Source organism: Phoca vitulina, unplaced genomic scaffold (assembly GCF_004348235.1).
Source record: "Phoca vitulina isolate PV1807 unplaced genomic scaffold, GSC_HSeal_1.0 scaffold34, whole genome shotgun sequence".
NCBI lineage: Eukaryota > Metazoa > Chordata > Mammalia > Carnivora > Phocidae > Phoca > Phoca vitulina.
This window is the reverse complement of record NW_022589737.1, coordinates 9,357,665-9,378,967: the sequence shown is the minus strand read 5'-3', so window position 1 is coordinate 9,378,967 and position 21,303 is coordinate 9,357,665. Positions and strand designations below refer to the sequence as shown.

Sequence of the window (21,303 nt, the reverse complement as noted above, 5' to 3'; positions counted from 1 at the left end):
TAATACCTGGGGGCCGTGTGCGAATGCCCTGAAAGCAAGCTGGTCGATGGGTTATCTGATCTGTGATTCTAGTGATCACAGCTAATTAGATCCCCCTAGGTGTCTCAGTTTGTTTGTCGTCCCCTGTTTCGAACAGAATGTCACTTGTGGTATTTCCAGTGAGCTGCTGTTCACTTCCAGACACAGTGTGTTCACGTCTCTGAGAAATCCAGACAGATCCACTGCATTAAAAACTGATGAAGGCCAACTAACTTAATCCTTTTTCTCTTTAGTGCCATGACATCTGCCATAACTTTCTGAAGAGAATGTTCTACTTGCCCAGGGCTGACACGGTTTTTGAAATAAATTACTTCTGGACTTGCTCAGGGCATGTAAAGGTTCCATTAACAACAACAAAAAAAGTGTCAGTAGGTAGAGTCTATTTCTCTTCCCTGACAGGTTGCTCCGAGTTTAGAAGTAATGCCAGCTGTTGGTGGCCGGGAAGGTGCCACTGTGCCCGCTGCTGCAAGCCAGCCCTCAACACCCAGGGCGCTTGCTGGCCAAGCACCGCCTCTGTCCCCTGCCCTGGAGACTGGGCTGTTGAAGAGGTTCATGCCCAAAGGCAGGTATGGAGCTGCTGCATCAGGAGCGGGGCTGACTGCCTCTCACCACCTTCGCCGCCGCCTCTGGGCCTTCCCCAGTGGCCGTTTTGGCAGACACCTCCTCCAGGCTCCTCGCTTTCTGATTTGCAAGGAGTGTGGTTGAGGGCGCCCCCGAGAGGCAGAGGGCGGTTACTGCAGCGTTTTCGCCCTCGTCCTCTCCCCATGTCTGGCATGTTTTCCTCCTCAGGCCCATGTCCCTGAGCACCATTGCGATCCTGAATTCTGTCAAGAAAGCTGTGGAGTCCAGTAGCAGGCACCAGAGTCGGAGCACAGGAGTGTTGCCATTCCCGTTAAGCTCTCAGAGCCTGGACAAAATGTGCCATCGTGGTAAGTTCCAGGTCCGGGGCGGCTCCAGGGGGGCCGATAGAAGCCGTGGGTTTTGTACCTCAGACACAGTGAGGATACAGATGAAAACACAGAACAAGCCTCCCTCTCATCCTTTTTTAAATGATTCTGTTTTCTTATCTTTAAAACAACTTTGGGCATTTGGGACTCTGGGTTGTCTCTTATTAGAGATTTGAAAAGAGAGTGGAGTGGAAACATGTTCATTCTTCCCGTCTTTCCACTCCCCACACACATGCATTTGGCCTTATTTATAAACTTGTAATCTTAGTGTGCATTTCTGGTTTGTAATCGACCTGCCTCCACATACTAACAGTAATAGTGAACATTTGCCCATGAACTTTTCTTTCTGAACTTTTCTCCCCATGGCTTCTTAGCATTCTATCTTGTGGAAGTACTGAAACCTATTTACTGTTACCTTCTTCTCGGAAATACAGGTGTTTTTCAGTTTTTTGAAATAATGTCACAGTAAAGTATATAATCTTTAGGATTGATTCCCAGCACTCAGAGGCCATGAATATTTTTAAAGCCTTTGATAGCGTCAGATTGGCTTCTGTAACTCACTGCAGTTGTACGTTGGTGGGAGCCAGTGGCCATTTTCCTGCTTAGAAACATTGGTCTTAAAATTTCCCATCTTCTTTGCCGGGCTTTATAGATCAAAACCGGTTATGGTTTTAATTTCCTTCTCTTTCTTTCTTTTTTTTTAAAGATTTTATTTATTTATTTGACAGAGAGAGACATAGCGAGAGAGGGAACACAAGCAGGGGGAGTGGGAGAGGGAGAAGCAGGCTTCCCGCGGAGCAGGGAGCCCGATGCGGGGCTCGATCCCAGGACCCCGGGATCATGACCTGAGCCGAAGGCAGTCGCTTAATGACTGAGCCACCCAGGCGCCCCTTAATTTCCTTTTCTTTGAATCCTAGTGAAATTGGACAATGTTTCTCATGTTTATCATTTTTTGGTATCTTTCTGAGTTACTTCATTATAAGAACACTTTATTTGGGATATTAACTTTATCATAGATCTTGCTAATGTGTTGGGGTTTTTGGACAGCTAAAACTTTCTGTTTTATCCTAGCAACCTCCTACAGCTTGGAGCAGGAGTCCAGTGGAGCTGTGGACCACGTAACTAAACGAGCAATCAGTACTCCTGAGAGTAAGTACTCCTGTGACAAGCCGGCTTCTGCTGAGACTCTCCTCAGTCACTGTGTGTCTGCGGGACTCCTCCTGTTGGAAGATAGGTCTTTCCCTAGATGCGGGCACTCCTGGTGGTCAGCCCCATTGTGGTGCCTTGTCACACGGCATCTCTTGACAATTATAACTCAGCAGCCGGAGCACTAGCTGACTGTCGGTCGAGCGGTCTTCTAAGTGCTTTTACGGGTATGCGCTCAGTTAAACTCCCAGCCACCCGTGAGGCTCCCTGTTAGGCAGGCAGGGAGGCTGAGGCACAGCTTGCCATTCTAGAGCCAGCACTTGCGCAGCCCTGCTTTGTAGCGGCCCCGTGTCCACGCCGGCAGGCACCGGCTACGGCATCGAGGCTGGCCCCGGAGCCAGCTGAGCCTGCGGGCCCACTGGCCTCTTGAGGACCCACCACCAGCTGTGCCGAGAGCCTCTGTCTTCTCACTCCCATGGGGTGGTTTTTCTAATCTTCTGTTATTTCCTGTTATTTCAAAGTCGAGGTGAGTTAGAAGTGTAGAGGATTTTTTCCCATTACCTTGTTTTATAGCTTCTTAGGTCCACGGTGTGTCTCAGTGTGCCTCCCGCCTCTTTGCTGTCCACCTCCCCCTTCCTCTGCCCGCCAGCCCCGGGCTGGGGTCTCAGGGTCCTGCATACACCCCCTCTTGCCTGGCGCGGGGCGTTCATGCGCCACGTCCTCACTTAGAACTTCCCGTTCCCCGGTGGCCGCCGCTTCACCCTCCAGCAGCAGCCCTCCCTGACCCTTCAGACGAGATGAGGTGACCCCCTCCTAGCACTCTGACCTCCTCAGCAGTACTCGCCACACCTCCACACACAGCGGACCCTCGAACAGCAGGGGTTTGAACTGCACGGGTCCACTTGTGTGCAGATTGTTTACAGTGCAGCACCATAAATTGTCTTAATAACATTTGTGATTGTCTTAATAGCATTTCCTGTTCTCCAGCTTACTTTATTGTAAGAATACAGTATGCGATGCATATAACATACAAAATATGTGTTAGTCGACTGTTGATATGACTGCTAAGGCTTCCTTCTGGTCAACAGTAGGCTACTGGTAGTTAACTTTGGGGGGAGTGAAAAGTTATATACAGATTTTCGACTGAACTCCCACATTGTTCAGGGTCAGCTGCACTGCCTCATCTGTCCTTGCAGTTAGTCTGTAAGCTGTTTTACTCTTTACTGTACCCACTGGGCCTGCCACAGTGCCTGGAACATGGGAGGAGCGAAACAGGTTAGTGAGTTAAGTGATGGGACGAATGGCAGAGCTGGGACCTGAAGCCAGGTCTCCCGATTGCAGTTCCTGTGTCCTTCTACAGCCTTTGTTCTCGCAGTGCTGCTCTTGGGCATGACTGCAAGATGAGAACATGTTAAGATGTTCTTCTCTTGGTAATGGTGCAACCCAGGAGCAAGGCATTCATTTAGTTGTATGTTCAGTCAGTACAAACTTATTGAGCACCTAGTGTGTTCTGGCTAGTTGCTGGGCAGTGCTATGACCTGTGATGCTATGATCTGTTAGAGTGTTTACCGGGTTATAGAGAATTTCCATCAAGTCCTCCTTTTAAGGGAGATTAACGGATGAACAGAACTCCTAACTCACATCTCCTTAGATGACAACTGAATCGTGACTGCTTTGTCATTAAAGCAGTAATTTGGGGTTCTGTATATTGAACAGGTGTAATGTTATATATGTGAAAAATTCAACCTCTGAAACAGACAAATTTTCTGTATGTTCTTTGTTCCTGGTTCAGAGGAACCGAGTGCTTCTATTTTGGCATTAGGAACCATATGCTGCAGAAACGAGGGGGGAATGCATCTCATTTTAGTTTTGCTCATCCCCAGGAGTCCCTGATTTCAGTCTTTGGTTGGTTTCCTAGCAGCCTAAGTTCCTCAGCAGCGGAGCCTGGCGTGCTGCATTAATACTGCTTGGATTTGCATGCACGGAGTCGTCTTTGCACTGAAAATAAGACCCTCGGGTGTCCCCAGGTCAACAGAGTGCTTTTTCTCTCTTTAGGCTCTTGAATGTAAAATTTGTGGCCATCTTTCCTTATTCTGAACCAGGAAGGAATGCTTGAAGAAGGGTCTCCTATTAGCTCTGCTTCCTGGGAGAATTATCAGATCATGTAAAAACACTCAGTTCTGTTTTCTCTGTGGTTTGTAGATACACGTTCTGTTGACAACTCGTAGGTGGGGTGACTGTCAGGAAGTGGTCTCAGCTGTACGGAGGCAGGAGGACAAATGCCAGGCGCCTCCACTGTTCGGGCACACGGGTGGTGTTCAGCAGGAGCAAAGTGGCCTTGCTAAATGGAAATGAGTCCTTTTCAGAGCTAGATCTTAACTGGAAATCCGTGCAGGGTTCAGCAAGTCCCTCTTACTGCTGTCAGTCAAGGCAGCAGAGATGCTCCTGCCTTTGGTTGTAAGCACTTACAAAGCGCACAGGCGATCTGAGAGCCACCGCATAGTGGCCTTTGCCGAGGTTCGAGACCTATAACCTGGATGTGCTCAGGCTTCCAAACTGGAAAAGGAGTGTGTACGTAGGGAAGGGGAGTTTGAACTGCAGCACGAGGAGACACCTCCCAGAAACAGGAATAGGCACAACTGAGCTATTGAGTGGGAGCACGATGAAAATGCTGGTCTCATCAGTTAACATAGCTTAAGTCGTTCACGGGCACATAGTACTGCAGATGCACTGTGGACTTTAAAACAGACTGGAAAGACCATTTAATTGGTACTCCTAAGAAGGCTGCAGTGCAGGGGAGAAAGTTTACATCACACGTGCTCTTGGGAGGCCTGTGGGCTCTGATGGACAGTCAGCAGCCAGCTGTGGAGGCTTGTTCTGTTCCTGACAAGTGTGGTGGCAGCTCACGCAGAGGGGTACAGGACACCAAGGAGGGAGCAAGGCCCTGGGAGAGGCATCGCCACCCAGGTCTCAAAGGACCAGCATGGTGGTCGGACGAGGGAGGCGCTCCAGGCAGCAGAACCGCGTGCCCAGACCAGGGCCTGCAAGAGGTCGGTGACCGGACACGGCGGCCAGCAGCGTGTGAATGCAGCACCCGGGTTCCGAAAGGCGGCTGGGGGCCGGCTCGCACAAAGGTGGTTCTGTCCAGCTCGACACTGAGCCGGCGGGACCCGAAGCAGAGCGGCCACCTCACCACATTTTAGACTTAATTCTAGTGATGCAGGGAATAAGAGCTAAGAAATTACAATAGTTGTTAACCTTTATTCAGCACTTACCTTGTACCAAGTCCTGTGTTAAGGACTTAACATAAATAATCTCATTGAATCCCTACAACTCCCTTGAGGCGGGTACATCTGTGTCCCATTTTGGAGATAAAGAAACGTGAGGTTTTTAGAGTAGTTCACACAGCTGGTAAGACCACAAGCCAGAATTCAAATCAAGTGTGATTCGAGTCTGTTCCTACCCTCTGCTCCCTGCCTCCGAGGGGCGAACTGAAAGAAGAGGTGGCCCTGGGTGGAGAGCACTGTGCTAAGTCAGGGGGAGAGGAGCGCACATCGGGTGAGAGGAGGAGAGGAAGCGGCAGGAGGAGGCGCTAGGAGGAAGGCGAATGTAACCGCTTAGTGATTAGGTTCATGGAGAAGGAGCCTCTCACGCCTCACAGTCCCAACTGGGACAGTCCATTGATAAGACTGAGGTTTGGAAGGAACGTGCTGAGGAGCGGGGGTAACGAGGTGGCCAGGTGTCTTCAGGGAGTGCAGCATAGTAGGAGACACAGGACTCGGGAGAGAGGCTGGAGTTGGGGGGTCACTGGTGTGTTGGCAGTATCCGGACGTGCGGTGGGTGAGAAGCCAGGGGCAGTGGCCAGTGGGAGTGCAGGGGACCACAAAGCCATGTGAGGGAGTGGTCAGAGGAGGGAGCCAGGAGACCACGGATGGGATGAGTGTCCAGGAGGACAGTCTCCAACTTCATTGAGTCCCACACGAAGGTCAGACTGGGGCCTGAGAGGGCCCCTGGATTGGATTTGATGGTGCTTAGGGAGTGATACAAGTGACTGAGTAAAACTGTAGTGGAAGCTCCACCTGACCTTGCTCGGGTGGCTTTATGTAGGTCTGCTTCCTACTGGCTTTTCGTTAATGCTGTCGTTGTCCCCAAATTTACCAGGGACCATCAATGATGTCACATTTGGAGCAGGAGTCAGCTACATAGGCACCCCACGGACACCTTCTTCAACCAAAGGCAAGTTCCTTTCCTGTCAGATGCATTAGGCGCTTCTGAGTTCTGGGAAATCTGAATTTGTGTCTAACTCCCTTTCAGAGAAAATTGAAGCCCAGTGTCAAGGAAATGACATTTTATGTTTATCGCTTCCTGATAAACCGTAAGTTTACCAAGAGTTCCTTTTGAGGTAAATGTTTTTGTCAGGGTTTTATCTTTAGTTCCAGAATGACTGTCTGTTTCCTTTCCCTAGGCCTCCACAGCCTCAGCAGTGGAATGTGAAGTCCCCAGCCAGAAATAAAGATAACCCAGCCCCCAGCAGGAGGTCACTCCGAAAGACCCCCCTGAAAACAGCCAACTGAAACAGTCATTTGGGAGTGTCCGGGAAGCAAGAGCTCTAAGGACATGTTGTCTCCTGCCTGTGGAAAGACAGAGTCCACCTCCCTTACCCCCAGGGAGGAGGAGGCTTTTAACTGTGTGACACCAGAGTTTTTTCTTACGACTCTGGCACTCTGACCGTTCACCTGTGTGGTGAACAACCTTTTACATTTCTCTTTATGCAATATGTGGTAAAAAAAAAAAAAAAAAATTGTAAAATAATAGAGAAATGCCATAGCTATTTAATATTCTAACTTTACTCCATTCATTCTGATAAAGCATACTCTGGTCTTTAAGGAACACAACAGATCAGCTTTCTTTTATATAAATGAATCCTCTGTTATCTGGTCGGAATTCCCTACAGGACAATAGTTTCCTGTATCTAATGATGAAATTTTGATTGTAATTATTTTTTTTATTCTTATTTATAAATTGCAGGTTTTAAAGTGTACAGCTTTCTAAAATGGAATAATAAAGGTTAAGCATAAATACAGCCTTCTGGTATTCAATAGAATATTTCTACTTTTAGAACAGGGCTTTTTAATTTACATTAAGTGTTTAAGAATAATAAAACCCTCCCAGACTCAAGAACTGTGAGAAATAAATGTCTGTTGTTAAAGAAAAAGAATAATAAAACCCAACTTTCCTTTTAGGAAAAAAAAAATGACTCCCTTTGTCTTTAAGGCTCAGCTCATCTGTTCCTGTGCCTCTGTCCCGGACAGAAGCTGTCTGCCTCCTAACAAACAGCACGTGTCCTTCTGTCCTCTTCATACGTAAACGCGGGCCTGCGCCTGAAAGTTCGCCTACGTGCGGCATGCACTAATGCTGGTTTGTGTTAACAGTCCACAAAGACTGCTCCCACGGGGATGGGGGGGTGCTTTGGTGTCTTTTGCTGATGCCGTTAGGTAACCTTAAACACGTGTGCATTCATGTTTTGTCCAAGAGTGACCAGGAAAAAATTCAGTCAGTTCACTTTTTAACCCAGCACTACAGAAGCAGAAGTACAGGGTTACTGTGTTGATACGTTTTTAGTATAAATGTGGTAGTGGGATTAGAGGGGCAGGATGTACTGTGCTCTGTTCTGTTCTCCCATACGTGAACGGGGACACACGTGGACAGGTCATTCATTGGCAGAGAGAGTCACAAAGCGGCTCTTGAGTAAAGACACTTATCTCCAAATCAAGCAGATGGTAATTGATGGCAGTCTCTCTTTAAACCTGGGATCGTGCCATTTTAAGTGTACTTGCCTAACAAAATGCTAGGAAAACGAGGTAAACTCAACATAAGAGTACATAAGGAAGAGAAAAAACGAGGCAAAGTGGATTTTTTAAAAGCTTTTATAAATGAGGTTTAACAAATACCAACTTACAGGTGTGTTAGTACGAGTCTGCAACGTCTATGTACAGCACAGCTACACCAGAGGCCACGAGAGCCTTGCAGAGGCTTCGAGTCTTCAGTCACACTCACATCTTAAAAACATATGAATGTTCCTTTTCTGTCTACGGCAACAACTTCCCAGCCTCCATACTCACTTCTGTCAGCCCCAGTTCACATGGCACAAGGCTAGGTGGTGTTACGGTCATAAGAAGGGAGTTGGGGCTGTCCTATCACTAGGACAACCAAGATGGCAGCTAGGGTGTTGCTCCCCAACAATTAGAGAACGGGGACACTATCCCTTTCTACCAAGGGGGGGTGAAGATGAAGGGATATCTTAAGTCTAAGCATTCAAGACACAAACGCAAAAGAAGATGGGTACCATTAAGCAATTATGAAGAGTTGCCCACTGCTTCTGCCAAACACCCTGTGGCAGAGTATTCACAGAACATAAAAAAGAAAAGTCAACATAAGTCTCAAGTATTCAATTAAAAAAAACCCTCAAAGTATAAAAAATTAAGACACTGGAAGTTTAATCCCAAGATGACTACATCCTTCTACATAAAAACCATCCTTGAAGCACACAATGGAACTGGAGGCGCTCCTCTGAGAAGCTCCCTCTTCAAACCGGTTCACATCATGAGTTTAACACAGCAATGTATCTGAGGCGAAGAACATCTGCTCTTGAAGAACAAAGGCTTTTGAATGACGTTTCTAATGTCCCACACCCAGTGAGCAGCAGTGTCTTGGGTAGATAAAGACTTTAAAATCAAAATCAGAAAACTGCCCTTGATTCAGGCATTTCGCTTTCCTCGCCATCAGGCTCTCCACCCCGGCTGCACTACCTGATGTTCTTCAAAGGGCTGGCCTCGCCGCCACCACATAATGGGTTTACTGTGAAGTGAGACACGACCTGCGGTGTCTCCGTGCTTTCTTCATGGCAAAGAGGAAAACTGGAATTCATTTTCTTAAAAAAACATTATTGTAGTTTTCAGAACTGCCTTTGGCCCTGGACAGTCTGACGAACTACACAAATAAGTAAAATGAATTTTAAAACCAAACAATAGCTACTTTGTTTCATGAGCCATCCACAACGAAAAAGAGCTCTGCCGCAGGGGAGCCGAAGGCTGGGATACCACAGGGAAGACACCCACCCTTCTTGAAGTGTCCACCTTACAACTGTCCAACACTATAAAGCTCATCAGCACACAAAGCCTCTGTCAGGCCAATAAAGATGGCAGTGCACACGCTGGCTAGCCTTCGAAGTTAGTAGCCACTATGGCCTTCGAGTGGGGCACAGGACTCGAGCCCGGGGGTTGGCGAACGTGGTTTCACAGGGACATCCAAGCACTTCTGGGTGGTCTCTGGGCATAGGTAGTCTGAGTGATCTAGGAAGAGGCCGTTCAAAGCTAACCTTAGAGCTCCTTATGTTTCTTTTGGAGAGTTGCAAATAGATTTTGACATTATTCAACTGGATTTTTTTTAAAGGTTTCCTAAGTAACAATGATCGGATGTATAGACAAGGTATCTCTTGTGAAAAATGCGGAAACTTAGGTGGAAAAAAAGGAATGTTCCAGTAAGCTTCCTTGAGAGGATTTTTGGGGTTAAAATACTCTTTAATTATTGGCATTTTCCAATTTAACACTAGCGGCTTGGAACTCCTACCTTAAGTTGAAATTTTTTAAAAAAATAGGTATTTAACACTGTATGACAACATATTTACAATTTAAATAGAAATTTTCTTTTCAATAACCAAAATACATCTTTAGCAAAAATTTAGAATGTAAAATTTTATAAAATAAACACCCATAGAAAAGCAGAACATTATTTCAGTACCATTTCAGATTTCACCTAAGATGAAGGTTTTATGTAAATACTGGCCACCCCCCAACCCCCATGGACAAGCAGGGTTCCTACAGTTAAGAAGATCCCTTCTTCCAACAAGCAATTTACCTTCCTGATTTGGGCTGTTTTCATAAAATTCTGATCCAAACAGATTTTCCAAGATGGACACTAAAATACTGATGAACAAAACCTTCAAGAAGAATCTGCAGTGCTGGCTGGGGGCAGCTGTGAAACAAGATCATCGCATAAAACACCTCTTTTCTGGATTCCCTGGTTCAAACTCTGCAGCTGCAGGGTGTCGCAGTGGGTCGTGCTCCCAAGCCCTGCATTACCGGTGCTACATGGCTGCCTGGTGGCCCCCCACACAGGACTCACCCTGGCTGATGGAGGTGAGTGGCGAATAAACTGGCTTCACTGGCCCACAGTGCCCAGCCCAGCCTCTGTGGCCAAGAGCTTCCTGATCACCCTAACACTCAGGCGGGAGCCAGGCCAGAAACAGACTGGGAATCAGCCTCAGTGAAATGCAGCTTTGTTTTTTTTCTCCTTGTGATGACTACGCCCATCTCGAGGAAAATTCTTTTATTCATGTGGCTTGTTAAAAAGTAAGAAAGGAGTAGCGGTCAACTTTGGCCAAAACAAAAAGCTTTTGCGCAAGTGTCTAGCTCTGTCCAAGTGCACTTGGCTCCCGGGCTGCTCTTGATAGGAGTTTCTGGTAGAGGTATTTGCATGTGCTCCCTCAGCCACACCATCAGATTTCAGATCACAAATGATGACTTGTGTCTGAAGTCGCCCTGCAAGGCCAATACAGGGTTAGACACGGCCATCCTCTACCGACCCCGGGGCCCGAGCAGGAGAGGAAGAGTGCAAGCCAGGGCTAGGCCCCGTTTCCCTGAAGAAGAAACTTAAGGCAAAACAAATCAAATGAAACCATTCTTCAAAAGTATCATCTATTAGAGCCTGCAAACTGTGCACGCCAGGAGTGTGTACAAACACTGCACTGGGAGGGTTTCCAAGGAGGAATGTCATTTTTTCTGCTGGAAACACTTCAATTTCTAGGTTTCCTAAAGGATGTCTGCTCTGTTGCCTCACTCCTTTCCTTACCTCCTCATCTGTCCTGATATAGTTCACTCCATCTGTCTTCCCCGGACTCTTGTAACTGAAAAAGGAGGAGAGGGGGCTTCAGTGACTACTGATTTTTCACGTAATGCCAACTTAAACTTTGATTTTGTTTAACACAGAAGACAGAAGACTTAAGACAGAAGTTAAGACTTAAGACAGAAGACAGGCTCACCTTTCGCCATTCTGTTTATTATTGATGAAGTAACCCCGTCTGTACGCGCAGCAGATGCCCACGGTGATCAGGGCCAGAACAGCAAGGACCACCAGGATCCCCCCAATAATGCCACCGATGTTCAGGTCATCTGGAGAAAAGAGGGATTGAGGGAAGAGAGAATACACACTATCTGGTCTTATAAAAGCCCCTGAGCCCATTGTGCCTCCTTCCTAATCCTGCATCCTTCCACTTCCCCGCTCTGCCCTCTCATGCCTACCCCAGCCAGAAGAAGAGCAGAGTGAGACCACTTCAACTCTTTCTAGCCTGGAACATTCAGGACCCCAGACCCCTGCTCTCACTTGTAAAAAGTACTGAGACCTCCACAACCGGTACCAAAAGATTGGGATCATTCCCTGCCTATTTTCAGACCACAATGCTTTGAAACTAGAACTCAATCACAAGAGAAAAGTCGGAAAGAACTCAAATACATGGAGGCTAAAGAGCATCCTACTGAAAAATGAATGGGTCAACCAGGAAATTAAAGAATAATTTAAAAAATTCATGAAAACCAATGAAAATGAAAACACAACTATTCAAAATCTTTGGGATGCAGCAAAGGCAGTCCTAAGAGGAAAGTATATAGCAATACAAGCCTTTCTCAAGAAACAAGAAAGTCTCAAGTACACAACCTAATGCTACACCTAAAGGAGCTGGAGAAAGAACAGCAAATTAAACCCTAAACCCAGCAGGAGAAGAGAAATTATAATAAAGATCAGAGCAGAAATCAATGAAATAGAAACTATAAGAACAGTAGAACAGATCAACGAAACTAGGAGCTGGTTCTTTGAAAGAATTAACAAGATTGATAAACCCCTGGCCAGACTTATCAAAAAGAAAAGAGAAATGACCCAAATCAACAAAATCATGAATGAAAGAGGAGAGATCACCACCAACACCAAAGAAATACAAACAATTACAAGAACATATTATGAGCAACTCTATGCCAGCAAATTAGATAACCTGGAAGAAATGGATGCATTCCTAGAGATGGATCAACTACCAAAACGGAACCAGGAAGAAATAGAAAACCTGAACAGACCTATAACCACTAAGGAAATTGAAGCAGGCATCAAAAATCTCCCAACAAACAAAAGCCCAGGGCCAGATGGCTTCCCAGGGGAATTCTACCAAACATTTAAAGAAGAATTAATACCTATTCTTCTGAAACTGTTCCAAAAAATAGAAATGGAAGGAAAACTTCCAAACTCATTTTATGAGGCCAGCATTACCTTGATCCCAAAACCAGACAAAGACCCCATTAAAAAGGAGAATTACAGACCAATATCCCTGATGAACATGGATGCAAAAATTCTCACCAAAATACTAGCCAATAGGATCCAACAGTACATTAAAAGGATTATTCACCACGACCAAGTGGGATTTATCCCTGGGCTGCAAGGTTGGTTCAACATCCGCAAATCAATCAATATGATACAATATATCAATAAAAGAAAGAACAAGAATCCTATGATCCTCTCAATAGATGCAGAAAAAGCATTTGACAAAGTACAGCATCCTTTCTTGATCAAAACTCTTCAGAGTATAGGCATAGAGGGTACATACCTCAATATCATAAAAGCCATCTATGAAAAACCTACAGCGAATATCATTCTCAATGGGGAAAAACTGAGAGCTTTCCCCCTAAGGTCAGGAACGTGGCAGGGATGTCCACTATCACCACTGCTATTCAACACAGTATTGGAAGTCCTAGCCACAGCAATCAGACAACAAAAAGAAATAAAAGGCATCCAAATCAGCAAAGAAGAAGTCAAACTCTCACTCTTTGCAGATGATATGATACTTTATGTGGAAAACCCCAAAGACTCCACCCCAAAACTGCTAGAACTCATACAGGAATTCAGTAAAGCGGCAGGATATAAAATCAATGCACAGAAATCAGTGGCCTTCCTATACACCAACAACAAGACAGAAGAAAGAGAAATTAAGGAGTCGATCCCATTTACAATTCCACCCAAAACCATAAGATACCTAGGAATAAATCTAACCAAAGAGGCAAAGGATCTGTACTCAGAAAACTATAAAATACTCATGAAAGAAATTGAGGAAGACACAAAGAAATGGAAAAACATTCCATGCTCATGGATTGGAAGAACAAATATTGTGAAGATGTCAATGCTACCTAGGGCAATCTACACATTCAATGCAATCCCCATCAAAATACCATCCACTTTTTTCAAAGAAATGGAACAAATAATCCTAAAATTTGTATGGAATCAGAAAAGACCCCGCATAGCCAGAGGAATGTTGAAAAAGAAAAGCAAAGCTGGCGGCATCACAATTCCGGACTTCCAGCTCTACTACAAAGCTGTCATCATCAAGACAGTATGGTACTGGCACAAAAACAGACACATAGATCAATGGAACAGAATAGAGAGCCCAGAAATGGACCCTCAACTCTATGGTCAAGTAATCTTCGACAAAGCAGGAAAGAATGTCCAATGGAAAAGAGACAAGTCTCTTCAACAAATGGTGTTGGGAAAATTGGACAGCCACATGCAGAAGAATGAAACTGGACCATTTCCTTACACCACACACAAAAATAGACTCCAAATGGTTGAAAGACCTCAATGTGAGACAGGAGTCCATCAAAATCCTAAAGGAGAACACAGGCAGCAACCTCTTCGACCTCAGCCACAGCAACTTCTTCCTAGAAACATCGCCAAAGGCAAGGGAAGCAAGGACAAAAATGAACTATTGGGACTTCATCAAGATAAAAAGCTTTTGCACAGCAAAGGAAACAGTCAACAAAACCAAAAGACAACCGACAGAATGGGAGAAGATATTTGCAAATGACATATCAGATAAAGGGCTAGTATCCAAAATCTATAAAGAACTTATCAAACTCAACACCCAAAGAACAAAGAATCCAATCAAGAAATGGGCAGAAGACATGAACAGACATTTTTCCAAAGAAACATCCAAATGGCCAACAGACACATGAAGAAGTGCTCAACATCGCTCGGCATCAGGGAAATCCAAATCAAAACCTCAATGAGATACCACCTCACACCAGTCAGAATGGCTAAAATTAACAAGTCAGGAAATGACAGCTGTTGCGAGGATACGGAGAAAGGGGAACTCTCCTACACTGTTGGTGGGAATGCAAGCTGGTGCAGCCACTCTGGAAAACAGTATGGAGGTTCCTCAAAAAGTTGAAAATAGAGCTACCATATGATCCAGCAATTGCACTACTGGGTATTTACCACAAAGATACAAAAGTAGGGATCCGAAAGGGTACGTGCACCCCGATGTTTATAGCAGCAATGTCCACAATAGCCAAACTGTGGAAAGAGCCAAGATGTCCATCGACAGATGAATGGATAAAGAAGAGGTGGTATATATATACAATGGAATATTATGCAGCCATCAAAAGGAATGAGATCTTGCCATTTGCAACGACGTGGATGGAACTGGAGGGTGTTATGCTGAGCGAAATAAGTCAAACAGAGAAAGACATGTATCATATGACCTCACTGATATGAGGAATTCTTAATCTCAGGAAACAAACTGAGGGTTGCTGGAGTGGGGGGTGGGGTGTGAGGGATGGGGTGACTGGGTGATAGACACTGGGGAGGGTATGTGCTCTGGTAAGCGCTGTGAATTGTGCAAGACTGTTGAATCTCAGATCTGTACCTCTGAAACAGATAATGCAATATATGTTAAGAAAAAAAAAAAAAAGAAGGTAGCAGGAGGGGAAGAATGAAGGGGGGGAATCGGAGGGGTAGACGAACCATGAGAGACGATGGACTCTGAAAAACAAACTGAGGGTTCTAGAGGGGAGGGGGGTGGGAGGATGGGTTAGCCTGGTGATGGGTATTGAGGAGGGCACGTTCTGCATGGAGCACTGGGTGTTATGCACAAACAATGAATCATGGAACACTACATCTAAAACTAATGATGTAATGTATGGGGATTAACATAACAATAAAAAAAATTAAAAAAAAAAAAGTACTGAGACCGCCAAAGATCAAATGCCGTTATACTTAATCCTGTATTAAAAGGGGCTTAGCATTGTATAAAAGGCTTTTACAATCTTCTGGCTAAATCCCTGAAAATATTATTAATGGAGAAAATGGTTTCACTTTATAAAGACAGAATTAAGGAGCCAGGAATACCAAAGAAAAAATTCCTAATTTCCAGGGATTCACTTTGCTGTGCATTATTTGGGGAAAGAGAACTATTTTTGCACAGGACTGAAAAATAAAAATATGAGGTGGGAACATGACCTTTCACTATCACCTGCCTGGCCTCGTATCTACAAGCCTCTTGGAGGAAAGCCCTTGACCCCCTCTTCCCATTTCTGTATACTGGGCAAAGGTACTCAGTCCCTATCAGTATGGGACACTGGGGCTGTTTCCTTCATGCAGGTAAAAATGCAATGGAAAACATGCAGGCAATATATCAACATAAGCCAACTAACTTGGAAGTTGTTAAATTCTCCCTTATCCTAGTGCAGTGGTTTCAAATGTGAATGTGCATTTAAAAATTGAAATTTTGACTTTAAAATGTCAATTCCCAAGCTCTATCACTAGAGAGAGATTCAGTAGGTCTGGGGAAAAGCCCAAGAGTCTTCCTCTTGCCCTGGAGCTGTTTCCTGAATTTGACAGATGACAAGAATCCCCTGGAGTGCTGTTTGACACACAGACATTTCCAGACCTCCCCTGGGGACTGAGTCCACACACCTGGGGTGGGGCCTTGGAATCTGTACGTGAAACAGTGCACTCAAATGATTCTCACAATCAGGCAAGCTTGGAAAACACTGCTCTGGGGTCAGTTATACACAGGAAGGAGGGAGGGGCTGAGATCACTCCCCAGGTGATTGTGATGGTGACATGCCCCATCTGCCCCATCCTGCCTTCAACACCTCTCCTTTAGAACCAGCATCCGAGAGACGGTATCATACAGAACAGGGTAAAGTTACTGAGGCTAAAACTCTGGCTGTCAGCTTACCATAAAAATGGTTATAACGATAAATTTCTGGAGACCTTACACAACATTATGTTTTGATAATTTTATCAATTATCAAAGAAGTGGAGTTAGTTTATCTATCTATCTATCTATCTATCTATCTATCTATCTATCTATCATCTATCTATCTATCTAAAGTAGGCTCCACACCCAGCATGGAGCCCAATGTAAGGCTCGACCTCATGACCCTGAGATCAAGACCTGAGCTAAGATCAAGAGTCGAATGCTTACATCCCAGAAATGGAGTTTATTAAACTCAGTTAAGGGGCACCTGGGTGACTCAGTTGGTTAAGCCTCTGCCTTCAGCTCAGGTCATGATCCCAGGGTCCTGGGATGGAGCCCCGAGTTGGGCTCCCTGCTCAGTGGGGAGCCTGCTTTTCCCTCTCCCTCTGCTGTTCCCCCCACTTATGCTCTCTGGCTCTCTCTGTCAAATAAATAAATAAAATCTTTTAAAAATTTTTTAAAAACAAAGATATACTCAGTTAAAAGCAACATGATTAACTATGTTCCCAACATCACAAGACTCCAGAAAGTCTATTTAGAGGAGATAAACATATTGCAAGTAATCACTTATTAGTCATTTAGCTGTTACTCAGAACTTTCTCATCTTTCCTTTCAATGTACCCGAGTGAGTTTTGGTGAATCCAGTCATCTCCAGAAGAAAGCTGACCAGTTGTCTAAACTGATGGTCTAAGATTAAATATGTTCTATCCACTTGCCAGTCTTCAGATGAAATATTTTCAAAAAGTAACTCACAGACTTCCATCTCCTGCTCCTCACATCTGGCTGAGCCCGCATCATTGGAAGCGATGCAGTAATACTGCCCAGAGTCTTCCTTGTGAACAGCATTGAAAACCTGTTGCAGGAAATTACAAGTAAATCATGAGACCAATCAACGGAGCAGACCTCTGGGGACTGAAGAGAAGACTTCGCCATGCTCCTCTCCCCCACGAAGGCACTAAGTCCAGAGCTTAGTAAAATGTCTGCTCATTTGCTCCTGGTTTCCTTTCGGTTTCTGCTCACTGTCCAGGTTCTTCCCTGATATTCTTCCCCTGCAGTCTTGCCCAAGAGCTCCTGAACAGTGAGATCCCCTCAGGTTTGTGTGGGCTTTACTTTTATTCAGGGAAAGGGACATTCTGATAAGCATTGTTTCTCAGCAACACTTGGGCAACACAAATACAGAGGATCCTATAGAACCTGGCTTGTTACTATGTGTAGTTAGATACGCCACGGATCAGGAGGCCTGGCTGCAGTAAAGCTCGGCTGAGATGCTGCTGTGGAGCGCAGTCTGTCCTGTACACAAGACCAACCTTATTTCATCTCTCCCCCCACCCACCTCCCACCACCACCGCTGGGTTGTTTTGAAGAAAATTCTAGACACGTGTTATCCATAAATACTTAAGCATGCAACTCTAAAAGACAAGGACTTCTTCAGATTATAACTACAATACCATTATTGCACCTAAAGTAATGAACAATTCCTTAATATCGAATATCCTGCCAGTAATCCAATTTCCCTGTCTCATGATTTTTACAGTTGGTTATTCACATCAGGAACCTAACATTACCCACCCACTACATTTAATAGACCTCCACAATCACCTTTATTTTACAGGTTTCCCTTCCTTTATTTTATCCCCTTAGAACTTATTTGCTTATAAGCAGGACGGGAGGTTCATTTTTCCCCACAGAATCTCCAACATTGTAGGTTTTTAGTTCCTGTCTTACAGAGTTCATTGTCTTTCCTAGTAAGTGCTCTTTCCACAACAGGTCTCCCTTCCTCAACAAAGACACTTCTGTCCTCACCTCTGAGGAGAGGTCTTACCAGAGTGCCTGTTTCAGAGTTCAGGAGAAAAGAGGAGTTTCGGAATCTGGGATTGGCTCGGGAGTCGGTGGGCAGCGGCACGTCGTTGCGGTACCAGCTGTAGTAGGGCCGGGGGTAGCCCTCGCTCTCCTGGCAGTGCAGCGTGGCCGTCTTGCCGACCGGTACAGCCTTCGGGACCCTGCACACAGGGGGCACCGGCTTCACTGCGGGAGAAATACGGGTTGGCGTCCCAGTCAGCAGCGCGGACTGATTCCTCTCAAAGCCCATGGTAAAGCCGCTCCCCAAACAGGACAACCGGCCAGGGCTGCAGCACTGCCGCCCCCGCGTCGCGCCCGCAGGCCCGGGTCTGCCGCTGCACCTGCCCCGCGGCTCGCCCCCCACTCCCCGCGTATGACCCCTCAGTGCGTTTCTAATGCCTGCAGCTTCCGAGGAGCACCTCCTGCGGCTGGTGGAGGGAGAGCTCCACTGCCCTTCTCCCCTCCCACCCCAACTCAGGCAGCTCAAGCTCCTACAACCGCCCACTCCCTGAGTCCTGCGATAGCCCTAGGGATATAGTCTAGAAGGAAAGAAAGAGCTGATCTTTTTTTTTTTTTTAATTAATTATTTATTTTTCCCCTTTCCAGATCTTTTTTATTTTCTAGACAGACTCATGAAGCCTAAAAGGGGGAACATGCTTTAACTTCATGTGAGCTCCTACCTTGCACAGTTAACTCAATGACAATCTCATCAATTTCTTTGCGGTCGTTTCGAGCAACCACCTCACAGCGATAAAGGGCTGAGTCTGTCCGGGTCACATTCCAGATCCTTAGAGAGGTTTTCCCCAATAGTTCTGCACGACCTGCCAAATCTCCTGTAGAAGAGAGGATGCAGAACATAAACAGACTGTTTACAGACATCTCTGCCACCTGAAGGTGGCGGCTTCTGGGGCTAGCAGTTAATGCCTCCATAAGGAGATCGCACACAGGCTTCTGTTTCTGCTCCTGGAAAAGAGAGGTGAACTGGGGACACTGAGCACCAAAATAGTACCTGGTGTGTAAGAGGTACATGTGTCATTACATGTGTCTCTGTTGTTAAAGCAGAGACCTCATTTCCTTTTCATCATTCCTAGCCACTATTCCCATTAAAAGAGAAAAAAATCAAACAAACAACATTAGAAAACAACCAGTATTCATAAATGGTGCTGGGACAACTGGATATCCACATGCAAAAGAATGAGGTTGGACTCCTACCTCATACTATATACAACAAAGACCTTCCTATAAGAGTTAACAGCATGGGGGCTCCTGGGTGGCTCAGCTGGTTAAGCGTCTGCCTTCGTCATGCCTCAGGTCATGATCCCGGGGTCCTGGGATCGAGCCCCGCTGCTCAGTGATCGAGCCCCGCTGCTCAGTGGGGAGTCTGCTTGTCCCTCCCCACCACTTGTGCTCGCTCTCTCACTCTCTCTCTCTCTCGAGCATTTGCTCTCTCAAGTAAATAAATGGAATCTTTAAAAAAAAAACCAAGAGTTAACAGTATGACTCTTAGGAAAAAACAGATATAAATCATCATGACCTTGGATTAGGCAACAATTTCTTAGAAATGGCACAAAGACCGCAACCATAAGAAATAAAGTTACACTGGCCCTCACTGGAATTTCATGAAAAATTTTAAAACTTTTGTGCTTCAAAGGACACATGCAAGTTTTGAAAAGACAATCCACTAAATGGGAGAAAGTATCTGGGACAAAGGACTAGTATCCAGAATATAAAAGGAATTTGCAACTCAACAATAAATAGACAAATAACTAAAAATGGGCAAAAGATTTGAGTAGACATTTCTCCAAAGAAATATATACAAATGGCCACCAAGAACATGAAAATATGGTCAGCATCATTAGTCACCAGAGAAATGCAAATCAAAACCACAATGAGATACCACTTCACACCCACTAGGATGGCCAGAATTGAAAAGATGGACAATTATAAATGTTAAGTGAGGATGTAGGGAAATACACTGCTGAAGGAATGTAAAATGGTACGGCCACTTGGGAATATAGTTTGGCAGGTTCTTAAAAACAAAACTATACATGCAAACACCATATCACCTAGCAATTGTACTTTTGGTCATTTATCGTCCCCAAATGAAAACTTATGTTCACACATAAACCATTATGTTTACATGAATATCCATAGCTGCCTTATTGATAATAGCCAAAAACTGGAAACAACCCAAGTGTACATCAATTGACAAATGGATAAAAAAAAAAAGTGGCCTACCTACAGTGAAATATTATTCATCCATACAAAAAGGAATGAAGTACTAATACATGCTACACCATGGATGAACCTTGAAAATAATATGCTGAGTGGAAGCAGTCAGTCACAGAGAACCACATATTGTACGATTCCATTTATATGAGGTGTCCAGGATAGGCAAATCCACAGAGACAAGGTAGATTAGTGGTTGCCAGGAGGTGGGGACAGAGGGGAAGGGAAGTCACTGCTAAAGGATATACAGTTTCTTTTGGGGTTGATGAAAGTGTTCTGGAATTTGATAGCAGTGATGGTTGCACATCTTTGTTGAATATACTAACAACCACTGAAGTATACACTTTAAAAAAATGTGAGTTTTGTGCTATATGAATTATATCTCAATATTTAAAATTTTTAAAGCATAAAAAGATGGTATGCTTTCAAAGAAGCATGAAGAACCTAGAGAATGACAAATAAAGGGGGACGCCTGGGTGGCTCAGTTGGTTAGGCATTTGCCTTCAGCTCAGGTCATGATCCCAGGGTCCTGGGATGGAGCCCCGCATTGGGTTCTCTGCTCAGCGGGGAGCCTGCTTCTCCCTCTTCCTCTGCCTGCCATTCCCCCTGCTTGTGCTCTCTCTCTCTGTCAAATAAATAAATAAAATCTTAAAAAAAAAAAAAAAAAGAATGACAAAGGAAGGAGTTAGAAAAAAAATGACACAAAAATAGAAAATAATTATTACTAAACCTGCTGACTGGTGGCAAGAACAGGAAGGATTTACCATAATATAATAAAAACAGAAAAATGCTGATGACGAAAGATGAACATTTGCAAAAACTTTTTTTTTTTAAGATGTTATTTGTTTATTTGAGAGAGAGAGAGAGATAGAGCAGGAACAGGTCGAAGAGGGAGAAGCAGGCTCCCTGTGAGCAGGGAGACTGACGTGGGGCTCCATGCCAGGACCCTGGGATCATGACCTGAGCTGA

The 21,303-nt window shown here is 45.0% G+C and overlaps 2 protein-coding genes across 7 annotated transcripts in view; one reads left to right on the top strand and one right to left on the bottom strand.

Annotated features, from left to right (window-relative positions):
* Positions 1–6,933, top strand: part of NCAPD3 (non-SMC condensin II complex subunit D3) — a 62,126-nt gene extending 55,193 nt beyond the window's left edge. For both annotated transcript variants that reach the window (XM_032426357.1, XM_032426358.1), the window contains exons 30-35: positions 439–605; positions 829–968; positions 2,058–2,135; positions 6,294–6,368; positions 6,447–6,507; positions 6,598–6,933. In XM_032426357.1, coding sequence (XP_032282248.1) covers positions 439–605; positions 829–968; positions 2,058–2,135; positions 6,294–6,368; positions 6,447–6,507; positions 6,598–6,706 — 630 coding nt within the window. In that variant the 3' untranslated portion in view covers positions 6,707–6,933. The remainder of the gene's footprint in view (positions 1–438; positions 606–828; positions 969–2,057; positions 2,136–6,293; positions 6,369–6,446; positions 6,508–6,597) is intronic.
* JAM3 (junctional adhesion molecule 3) overlaps positions 1–21,303 on the bottom strand; it is a 172,780-nt gene that overhangs the window by 29,043 nt on the left and 122,434 nt on the right. For 4 of the 5 annotated variants that reach the window (XM_032426362.1, XM_032426363.1, XM_032426361.1 and 1 more), the window contains 5 exons: positions 18,786–18,938; positions 18,089–18,291; positions 17,020–17,119; positions 11,233–11,362; positions 11,043–11,097 (listed from right to left, as the gene is read on the bottom strand). In XM_032426362.1, the coding sequence (XP_032282253.1) occupies positions 11,043–11,097; positions 11,233–11,362; positions 17,020–17,119; positions 18,089–18,291; positions 18,786–18,938 (641 nt within the window). Of the gene's footprint in view, positions 1–8,041; positions 10,733–11,042; positions 11,098–11,232; positions 11,363–17,019; positions 17,120–18,088; positions 18,292–18,785; positions 18,939–21,303 lie in introns of those variants that run through there. The other variant, XM_032426365.1, reaches the window with a different exon arrangement.